This window comes from Diplotaxodon limnothrissa, linkage group LG9 (genome assembly GCF_057381915.1).
Source record: "Diplotaxodon limnothrissa isolate DT_005_m linkage group LG9, D_limnothrissa_male_GT1.1, whole genome shotgun sequence".
In the NCBI taxonomy this organism is placed as follows: Eukaryota; Metazoa; Chordata; class Actinopteri; order Cichliformes; family Cichlidae; genus Diplotaxodon; species Diplotaxodon limnothrissa.
In genome coordinates, this window is record NC_140604.1 from 100,354 (window position 1) to 111,607 (window position 11,254).

At 42.5% G+C, this 11,254-nt stretch overlaps 1 protein-coding gene across 1 annotated transcript; it reads left to right on the top strand.

Annotated features, from left to right (window-relative positions):
• The first annotated feature begins 682 nt into the window (after positions 1-682).
• Positions 683-11,180, top strand: LOC146624930 (DIS3-like exonuclease 1). Its single transcript, XM_085361850.1, has 9 exons — positions 683-986; positions 3,005-3,097; positions 3,180-3,468; positions 5,891-6,126; positions 7,311-7,465; positions 7,641-7,819; positions 7,910-8,055; positions 8,719-8,890; positions 10,460-11,180. The coding sequence occupies exons 1-9, from the start codon at positions 748-750 to the stop codon at positions 10,775-10,777; spliced, it is 1,827 nt and encodes a 608-aa protein (XP_085217976.1). The 5' UTR covers positions 683-747; the 3' UTR covers positions 10,778-11,180.
• Positions 11,181-11,254: the final 74 nt, after the last annotated feature.

Below are 11,254 nucleotides of genomic sequence, written 5' to 3' on the forward strand. Positions count from 1 at the left end.
CATCATTCATAACTTTTTATGTTATAAAGGGGGTGGCAGTAGAGCTTCTGTGATTGGTCACATCAGAGAGTGCTTGGTTATCAGAGAGTTACCATAGTAACCAAAGGTTTTAAAGATTGCAATATAGCTATTGTTGTCCAGAGGGGCCGATGGTGCGATATGGCAGCCTCGCTTCTGTCAGTCTGCCCCAGGGCAGCTGTGGCTACAACTGTAGCTGCCTCCACCAGTGTGTGAATGTGAGAGTGAATGAATAGTGGCATTGTAAAGCGCTTTGGGTGCCTTGGAAAGCGCTATATAAATCCAATCCATTATTATTATTATTATTATTATCAAATCAACAAAATATTAAAGAATCATTAAATATGTGGAATAGTTCATTCTTTCCTTTTTTCATCAGTGGTTTACACACTGGCTTGCAGGCAAAATGTCACTGGTTCGATTGCAACCGGAGATACAAATCAGGGTTGTGCCTGGAAGGGCATCTGGTATAAAACTCTGCCGTATCAAAAGATGCTGAGCTATCAGGTGTGGTGACCCCTTGTGACAAGGGAGCAACTGAAAGTGAAACACTGTTTTGCTTTGTCTTTGTGTAAAGTGTCCTTGAGTGTTTTGAAAGGCGCTTAATAAAATGTATTATTATTATTATTATTATTAATGTTTTGTATAGAATCATAACAAAATGTGAAAAGTTCAAAAGACTATGCGGCTGTTTAGCTGTGCCTGTCCGTCTGCCATCAGCTGAGAGAGATGCCGGTCAACTCTCTGGAGAAGCCGTGGACGGTAGACCCCTCTGAGGTGGCAGAGCGGCGGGATCTTAGGGACAGTCGCCTGGTGTTCAGCATCGATCCACGCGGCTGTGAAGATGTAGACGACACGCTGTCTGTACACAAGCTCCCCAACAGAAGGCTGGAGCTGGGAGTTCACATTGCTGATGTCACTCACTTTGTCAAAGAGGGTTCGCTCACAGACTTGGAGGCACGTTCAAGGTGAGGAACTGGTTGGAGTGGTTGGGTAGAGTAGGTGGGATATAAAAGGATAAAAGAAAATTACAGCATCTTGCATAAGTGTTCAGAGGAACTTTCAGAAGTACAAAGAGGCAAGAAAGTTGTTGCCTGAATTAATGTTGCATCAGCAGCATGCCTTGTAGCGCAATTATAAATAACACAGAGGGCCACCTTAAATAAGGCTCGTGTCTGATGTGAAGCATTAAGCCTTAAATGTCTATCATTTAATCACATGTAGAAGGACTTCACAGGGTCCATGATGGCTTTGAAAGTATCACTGGCACCAGGAATTGAACCAATGGTCAGCACGTTGTTGGTTCAATCCCTGGTGCCTTCGGGCTTCATGTTAAAGTCACCTTGCACAAAATACTTAACCCCCAAATTTCCCTGGATGCATCCGTTAGTGTGAGTGTGCATGTGAGAGAAAATGCTTAAAGGTATAGACTAACGCGCTGTATGAATATGTGTGCGAATGGACGAATGCTGGTCGTGCTAAAAGGTGGTTGGGGTTCTCACAGTAGAGAACTGCTACACACAGAACACAGTGGTCCATGTTGTTACGAAGAACTTGTGCTCATTTTGAGTACGATGCCATTAACAGGACAGGGGAATGTTTCCGCTGTGGGAAAGCCTGAGTGATTTTCACTGTGGCCTTCATAAAATATATTACTACGGGACATGGCAGCCATACTTGTACACAACATTCAACCAGAAGGTCATGCAGCAAAAAAAGGAAAAATGAGTCCGCTTCCAACTAAATTAGTTTTATTCTACTGAGTGGTAGAAGTAAAGAACAGTGTGTCACACATCATTTGTTTTCAGATCCCCTTTGTACAGTTACGGGTGTCAGGAAAACACCGGAGGTCACATGATGGCATGTGACCTTGAGTACCTGATGTTAATGGTTTGTCTATAATTGGCTTTCAGTGCATCTTATTAATAAAGAGGATGATGATACAAGACAGTTGAACCACAGTAATAGAACAAGAAGATATTCATCTGTGTTTATGTCCAGATATATGCACATGTTCTGATTTATTTATTTATTTTGTGCTGTATTGTACAAATGAATAAAACTGAGTTTAAAATATCTGCAGTAAATGAAGTGAAGGTCGGGGCTGCAAAAGTAATGCTTGCACTTGATCTCCACAAATTTTCCTTCCTGGGAACATGCAGCGATGACACCATGTGACAGGGAAGCAGCCCAAAAAAATTTGTGTCACAGCTGAACGGCCGACAAATCTGCAGCAAATGCATTCTGCTGTCATCTCGGTGTAATCTCGCTATAATCCAAAATCTCTACGGAATTCTTTCAGCACCTTGTTGAGTCTTGGAAGTGAAGAAAGGAGTGTTCAGAAGGCAGAAGTGTCTAACCCAGTGCTAATAAAATGTATCTGATAAAGTGTAGTCTGCAGATAAATTAGTAAGAAGGTCCATGAAGTGCATGTCGTTTTTTAAAGGCAGCAGCAGCAGCAGCAGCAGCATGTACAGAAGATGATTGAGAGCCGAGTGAGGAGAGAAACTCCGTGTAGACTGTTAACAACGTGCACTTATAAAATAATACTGAAATCTTACTATATATTTTTTATGTTGTGATTTTTAATGTAGTTTTGGTCCTCTGCTTTCTCTCTGACTTACTCTAAAATTCCATTTTACATTTCATAGCTGTCCACAAAGCAGCGTGCAGATCACCCACCTGTCCAGCTCGCCTCCACACTTTAAAGAAGTAAATTAAAATCTCATGATTGTGGTTTGAAGCCTTAAATTCTATTTCAGAAAATGGGGAATATTTATTAAATCATAAGAAAAACATTTTGCTTATTTATTTCATCCTTCCTGACTTATTAATAAACAGAAGGATGAAAATGACAAAGGTGGAACAAACTCTGAATATTTAGTACTTATTTTCAAATTATGTCTCACTTTTGATTAGAAAGAAGATGATAAAGCTGCTGCTTTGATCTCATTGCCTTTTTATATTTATTATGTCACTTCTTAAGGGCTACAACCTACTACCTGGCAGACCGCAGGTACGACATGCTGCCTGCTATTCTCAGCGCAGACCTTTGCTCACTGCTGGGAGGTGCTGACAGGTTAGTAGACTTCCCATCACACGTTTCATTTTCATATGCTTAAAATGCATGCTAGTTGTGTAACTGACACTTTCAAATTCAGGTATGCAATGAGCGTGCTTTGGGAGCTTGACGCAGAATCCCTTGAAGTCCAAGAGGTCTGGTATGGTCGTACACTCATCCGCTCCTCCTATCAGCTCCACTACGAGCTGGCTCAGGCGCTCCTCAACGGAGAACAGGTTGAGGTAGCGGAACTGGCCAACCTGGGTCCTCAGGAAAAGGGTTCTAAGCTAGCTCAACTCACTGAGGCACTTGAGATGCTCACACATGTAGCCAGACATCTTCGGGCAAAGAGGGACAGAGGAGGAGCGCTGGAGCTGGAAGGAGTGGAGGTATGATTGGTTTCTTGTATCTTCATAGAGTATTTTGTGTGTTTTGGTAATGTGTGTACTTAACAGTAAGACTATATAAATAAAGACTGCAAACATTTAAGGTTCATGTTCTTAATTGAAAGCGTAAGCATGTTATAGCTGAGTGTCTAACCCTAACACATCGTCACTACTGACGTCTAACATACGACACAAAATGATTCAATGAATCTGAAGTGAATCAAACAAAGTAAACCGTGCACATAGCTTCAGTGGAGAGAAATCCATTCTGCACATTAAAAACTGGAACCACTATCTTTCTCGCTGCAGAAGATTCTCCCTTCTAAGCTTCTGTCTAAGTGAAAGTTTGACTTAACCTCTGTGTTTGGTCATTTTGTCAGATGACATCATGGTTAGAAAATTCAGTATCAGTCACCCCGAAACACTTCATACAGCCGAGGGGAGGAAATCAGGTCAAAAGACACCTGTGGAAAAGGGCCAGGGATTAATGATAACTAATGATTAAATGGAGATTGGTCTATAAACATGTAGTCAGTGATAATGATGACAAAGAGGTGATGATGATGTTCGGCGTCATCATGAGAATCCCCCAGCTGCCACGGTCTATTGCAGCATAACTAAGGGAGGATTCAGGGTCACCTGGTCCAGCCCTAACTATATGCTTTAGCAAAAAGGAAAGTTTGAAGCCTAATCTTAAAAGTAGAGATAGTGTCTGTCTCCTGAATCCAAACTGGAAGCTGGTTCCACAGAAGAGGGGCCTGAAAACTGAAGGCTCTGCCTCCCATTCTACTTTTAAATACTCTAGGAACAACAAGTAGGCCTGCAGAGCGAGAGCGAAGTGCTCTAATAGGGTGATATGGTACTACAAGGTCATTAAGATAAGATGGGGCCTGATTATTTAAGACCTTGTATGTGAGGAGCAGGATTTTGAATTCTGGATTTAACAGGAAGCCAATGAAGGGAATCTGCTCTCTCTTTCTAGTCCCTGTCAGGACTCTTGCTGCAGCATTTTGGATCAGCTGAAGGCTTTTCAGCGAGTTTTTTGGACATCCTGATAATAATGAATTACAGTCGTCCAGCCTGGAAGTAATAAATGCATGAACTAGTTTTTCAGCGTCACTCTGAGACAGGATATTTCTAACTTTAGAGATGTTGCACAAATGGAAGAACGCAGTCTTACATATTTGTTTAATATGTGCATTGAAGGACATGTCCTGGTCAAACATGACTCCAAGGTTCCTCACAGTGTTACTGGAGGCCAAGGTAATGCCACCCAGAGTAAGAATCTGCTTAGATACCATATTTCTAACATGTTCAGGACTCAGTACAATAACTGAATGAATTTAGACGCAGGAGTCTTCCAGGTCTTTATGTTTAGTTTGGTTTTTTGCTGTGTTATTTACAGAATTACAGATGGATACCATATATTTCTTTTCATCGATAATAAATTATAGTACGGTCTAATAGAGACGTTATTTTTAAAATCAGGCGTCTAAGCAGAACACGTTCCTCAGCAGAAAACATTTTATCAGAAAGTCATTTCAGTGAGAATATTGGAATAAAGAAACCAAGCACTCCACTGTGAAACCACTGACAGTTTTCACATTAGATCACAGCCATTTATCTACAGCGGCTGGTCGGCCATCTGTTAAAACCTCATATGGACAATTCCTGTTGTTCTATAAGATGCTCTCTAATAGGATGTCTTGGATTTATTTATTATTCAGTTATTGCATTCCTGTTATGGCTGTACGCACACAGAATATTGATATGAAGTAAAAATGATTCTCTCGGGTTGCTTCTGGGATAGTGGAAAAACCAATATATTTCTAAAAGTGTGTTTAATGATTGAGCTGCCACCCAAAAATCAAGTTCTTATCTTGACAAAGCTGGATTATTGACCGCTGGTGAAACATCTGTTGTCCTGAAGGATAAGGACAACAGATGTTTCATCTTGATCTATTATATAAAACGGCCAAAACTGTGTTCAAATCCAAACTTTCTGGCTTCTTTTGGTTCCTGCTGAAGTGCTTTGGGTCCCCTCAGTTCATCCTTAGTCTGAGAAAAGTTTTGTTCTCTCTTTAAGGCACATTTCCTTTGAGCTAACTTAAACTCTGATTGGCTGTCCACTATAAACAAAAAGCATGAACAGCAGATCGGTGGAGTTTCTGTGCCCATGAGCAGAGCTGTGTGCCTGTTAGGGATATGTGTTCTTACTGGTATGATAGAGAGCTGAACGTAGGAAAGACAGTAGACTGTTTTCAGGTTGAGATTCATTCACATTTGGTTCTCCGTGCAGCATTTGTTCCGGTGGAATGGTGCATGTTCAACTGAGTTAAAGTAAACTGTAGTAAAATGTGGCCCACTGATGCATTTTCATATTCTTTTTCATTGAAGTCACGTTAGAAGCATTTTCCCTTTTCAGGTGGGTGCCCAGCTGGATGAGGAGAGGAACATTACGGCCCTGGTCCCTCGTCAGCCCCTGGAGGTCCATGAGACCGTGGCAGAGTGCATGATTTACGCCAACCACTGGGTGGCCCGCAAGATCCAGGAAGCTTTCCCCAACCAGGCCCTTCTAAGGTGTCACCCACCACCACAACAGGAGCTATTCAACCAGCTGGTGGACACTGCAAAGGCCAAAGGTTTCACCATTGACACCAGGTAATGTTTTTGACTGTTCAGTATAGAAACTGAGGAAATGCATATTGTAGTCCAACGCACATCATGTTCAGACACACAAGTGTGTGAACCTGAAATGTTTGATAACACGGGGACACACTCAGGTGTCACATGAGCAGTCAGACAAGAAGAAGACATGTTCCTTCAGCTCAGGTTGAGGTTGAAGCCAAATATGCTTCCAAACCAAAGACTAGAACATATGATGAAGCATATCTTGCCTTTGGCTTCAGCTTCACAACAGCTGTCGTGGCAAGGTCGGTCTCCCCGACAGAATTAGTTTCCCCTGCGTCGGGAGCACACGCTGGGCTGTCCAAATCACGGACAAACAGGATCCCACATTCTTGATTTTCAGTTCACAAACACTTCTTATAACGACTAACTACTCCTGAAACTTTGGAGGTTTTAGCTCTTTACACAGTAAAGTTACAGGATAAATATAATTATCAGGCAAAATGTCCTTCGTTTGTTAAAATAATCCCGTCTGATACCACGAGAGGACAATAAATATTTCATTTTCTGTTGTAACCCTTAAACTGAATGGTAATGTAACGACACTCAGGTTTCACTTTTTTACAAAACTAAAACATCACTACTTCCACGTCTGACTGTTTGTAATGGAGGCGGCGTAACCTGGATCCACACTCCGTGCCCAGCGAACGCTCGCCACGCAGGGGGAACACATGCTGTCGGCGATGCCGACCTCGGCACAACGCTGATCCTGCCGCAGTTTGTTCCCCGGTTCAAATCCCGGACAAACAGGATCCCACAGCTGTTTATGCTTTTAAACCCGTTTTGCACAGAGAGCAGTGTTGAATATTCTCACACGGGAACAAAACAAACAACTCAAATAATTAAAGATGGTTTGTTTTTCTGTTTTTTAAAAGAGGCAGTGATTTATTTAATTACAACCTGTAATCTATTACAGTTAACTTTTATTTGTTTAACTGTTTACAAAAGGTCTGAGGATCTGAGGCGTGGAATGAACTGCAATGGAGTTTGAAAACAAAATATGAATGTGCGGTTGGAGGATTGTGGGGGGGGGGGGGTTAAACCAACAGCAGAACCGGTCCCAGGACAAGAGACATGGTGATGCAAGTAGCTTTGTGTCACTGACTGCTGAGATGAGAGGCCTCACTCATCCCTGGTTTCTGGCTCTGTTCCTTCAGGTCCAACAAGGCTTTAGCTGCCTCACTGGACCGAGCTGTGGACCCACAGGACCCCTTGGTGAACAGGTTGTTCAGAATGATGGCCACCACTGCTATGTCACAGGCTCTGTACTTCTCCACTGGTGCTCATCCTCAAGACCAATACTACCATTATGGTACGATACCGCTGCACAGCTTTTATTGGCTGCACTAGAGTTTCAGTGTGACTGTGGGTCAGTCCATCCATCACACGTCTGCACACACTTGTCCAACGTCTGTTGTTTGTGAAGAATTATTCGACTGAGAACTAGAAAGAAGGCTAACGTGCTGATATTTGCTTCGTTGTCGTAGGTCTGGCTCTGGATCGCTACACACACTTTACCTCACCCATCCGTCGGTACGCAGACATTGTCGTGCACCGCCTTCTTACCGCAGCCCTGCACATGCAGAGGGGCGTTGTATCTGGTAAAGCACCAGCCAGTAACAAAGAAGTGGAGGAAATGGCTCACCATGTCAACAGCAAGAACAGGGTCAGGGGTGTTTTATTGTTTGTGTTTTTCAATGATTCACCTCTTACTCTATTAACAGAAGCTGTGCTGACGTCTGTGTTTCATTTGCAGGCAGCACAGGCAGCCCAAATGCGATCCACAGCACTGTTTCAGTGTCTGTTTTTCAGAGAACGAGACCCTCAGACAGACCCGTGCTGTGTGGCTGACGCTGTTGTCTACTCCATTCGAGACAACGGTGTCTTGGTGTTTATCCCAGAGTAAGAACCTTCAGTCCTGTGTTTTGTTCTGCAGTCTTCTTCTTTTCCTTTGTTTAATGGAGCTGTACAGCAGCTCACAGACGGCCAACCACTCGTGTATTTTTAATAGACGAATTCAAAGTTTATGACAATGAATGAATTTGTTGGAAGATGTAATTGCACGCTAATCAATGTATATTTAACAGTATACACGCTAGTTTTATTTTCTCTTAAAAAACCTCAAAATGAGTTTTAAATTGTATAAATTTACTAAACTAATTCCTTAAACATTTATTGTGAGCAGGGAAAATCGGCTAAAACCCCGAATCTTTTCTCTACCAGGCTTTAAATAAGTTAATTGCATTGCTGAAGTTGAGTCTGTGGGGAGGGACGGTGCTTTGGAGCCAGCCTTGTGTTTGTGGCACTTCTACGTTAGCTTAGCTAACCTCTGGAGGTTGCTGCTTGTTTATTGCAAGGAAAGTGTAATTTAATAACATCAGTGTTCTCCATGCTTGTGGTGTTACAGGGATATGCAATATTAACAGTTTATTAAAATGTAACCTGTGGTCATTTTGAGAAGGCTGTAGAATCCATGTAATGATTAAAATCACAGGGCGCAAAGCAGGTTGAGTAATATCACTGAGTAAGTAAGGCTGCCTCTGACCACAGCCATGTTGTTCACAGGTATGGTGTGAGGGGGCCTGTGTATCTGAAGAACAAAGAGGGCCTGGTGGTGGTAGCGGGACAGGACGGCAGCTGTGATTGGCAGGGTGGCACTGTGCGAAAATACCCGGACCGCATTACCACCACCTCCAGCTGTGGCACCTCCACCTTCAAACTGTTTGACCACATCACCGTAAGTCACAGAAAACGCTAATCAATCATTTTAGAAGGTTTCCAGCAATGCAGCGCCTAAAGGCGACGATTCCAAATATATATGCATGAGTGTATATGAATCACAGGTTCATACGACTACTGGATCTTTTGTGGTCCAACATTAAGAGACGTTTTATGATCTTGTTGTGATAAAGTGTTGTGTGGTTGCTGCTTTGTTAGCTAATCTCAAGGTAACAAAACGTCAGTAAGATGAATGAGACGAAAATGATTCCTGAAAATAAATCATTTAAAGTTATTCAGTTTATTGTTTTTAAATATTATATGAAAACAAAAACATAAGTGTGGGGGGGGGGGAGGCTCTCCTCCAAGACAAGAAATGTAATGCTTCCAGTTTGTGGCGTTTCTACACAAACCTTTTTGTAAAGGGAGATAAAAAATGACAGTGGGCGGTAATTGTTTTCACATAAACGCCTTTAAACGCTGCACGGTCGCACTCTCTCTCTCGCACTCGATAAATGATCCATTGTTGCTCTGCACACGTTTGTTACCACAAACGTCGCATGCACTTATGTCATTGTCATGAGACACTCTTGCAAACAAACTCACGGTTTAGTAACACAGTAGAGCAGCGTGTTTACGGGACAGTAACAGTAATCTAATTACCTTTTTTGCAACAGTAATCCCTTACTTTACTCGTTACTTGAAAAAAGTAATCTAATTATGCGTTGCTGCCCATCACTGGCGTCAAGTTATATTAAGTTCAGGCATGTTACACACGATGATTGTGAGGAATAAGTGCATGTGATTTAAGCAAAAAGAGCAGGAAACATTACCCTAAGGTTAGCTAACAAAAAGAAACTGAAGTAACGGTGTGTTATTCTCACATCTTTGGCTTTAAGACATGAAAAAGTGACAGAGTACTGCTGCTTCCACTGTTATCAACATCTTTTCTTTCTTTCATGGACTTATCCTGGGGTCATAAATGTCAAAGGGCAAAGGCAATGCTAACAACATAGCTTACTGATGGATGATGATGGATGACACATGTGGCCAAAACAAGATAGAAAGAAACATTAGCCCAAACACAAGTTGTCCACCACAGCATTGACTGCTGTCAAGCTATGATCATATCAAACAAAGAGATGATGATGATATTCAACAAACAAATCAACAAAACAACAACCTCACTGTGACACTTGACCGAGGTCACAGTGTTAATGAATGTTTTTCTCCCCCTCTGCTCCAGTCTCCACGTCGTGTGAATGTTAGAAAGCACAGTAAAGAAAGTTCGTGTACGGATGGATGAACGTTTGTTACATTGGATACGTGTGTGTAACATACGTATCCAATTTATCCTATTTATGAACAAAATTGTGGCACAGTCGGAAACTTCTCCACTCTACACCACTGTCTACTTAGCTGTGACGCTGCGCACAGTGCTGAGAGGACTGCTGTTATATATTACGTCACAAACCTTAAGTGGGCCTGTCTTTGCATAGCATTCCATTAGACTATTTTCAGTAGGTGCCATTACTGTGTAGTGATCGAACTGAGGAATACTGTGACTTACGTTCTCTGCTCTCTTCAGGTTCGTATTTCTGTCCACTCTTCAACTTGCCACGCTGACCGTCTAAACCTCGAGGTCATCAGCAACAAGCCTCACCACAGTGCCAAGTCCCAGCAGCCCAGCCCTCAGGGCCGCAGTCAGCTGGTCAAAGAGGTGGTGCGTCAGAATGAAGAGGCGCTGGCTCAGGAGAAGACAGCCCGGCGCCCCAAACTCTCCAAAGAGGAAAGAGAGTTTCGTCAGAGCAAAACTCCCAGTCTGTACTCTATTCTGGAAGAAATCAGAGAGTTGGCTCTGATGGATCTGGAAAGGGCTTCACGCCTCCCGGCAACAACAGCATAGAAACGCTGTAGCCCAGCTTTACCTCCAAGCAGACACTTGTGAGAACTGCACGCTGTGCGCTAACAGAACGGTGATCATTGAAGATCACTCGTGCTGAGTCATCCAGGTCATTCTTGTAGCTCCAGATTGTGTGTGGACAAACCACACGAGTGTGTGAAGTCACAGGAAAGCAAACACAATATTAAGTAAAAACATGTCCCGCCATCTTTTTAGAAACCAGAGTCAAACCGAATCAGTGGATACGTTTTGTAAAAGTTAGTTTTTAAAATCACATCAAGTTAAACTTAGTTGTAAGGAGGATAGGGAACGTGTTAATGCCAGTGAAGTGTCAGCAGTTACTTTGACAAGACCTAGTACTCACTGCAAATGTGGTTCAATCCTGCAGGAAACTAGTCAACTGCAGCAGGTTAAAGAAGTCTGGTAACAAAAGGCTTTTCTCTCAGCACCAGTGATCTCAATATCTCACTGGTGGGATCA

Excerpts from the sequence above, each read along its gene's own strand:
- LOC146624930 (XM_085361850.1), top strand. The coding sequence starts at position 748 with ATGCCGGTCAACTCTCTGGAGAAGCCGTGGACGGTAGACCCCTCTGAG. Across the intron at positions 987-3,004 it reads GACTTGGAGGCACGTTCAAG|GGCTACAACCTACTACCTGG; the intron begins GTGAGGAACTGG and ends TCACTTCTTAAG. Across the intron at positions 7,820-7,909 it reads ATGTCAACAGCAAGAACAGG|GCAGCACAGGCAGCCCAAAT; the intron begins GTCAGGGGTGTT and ends TTTCATTTGCAG.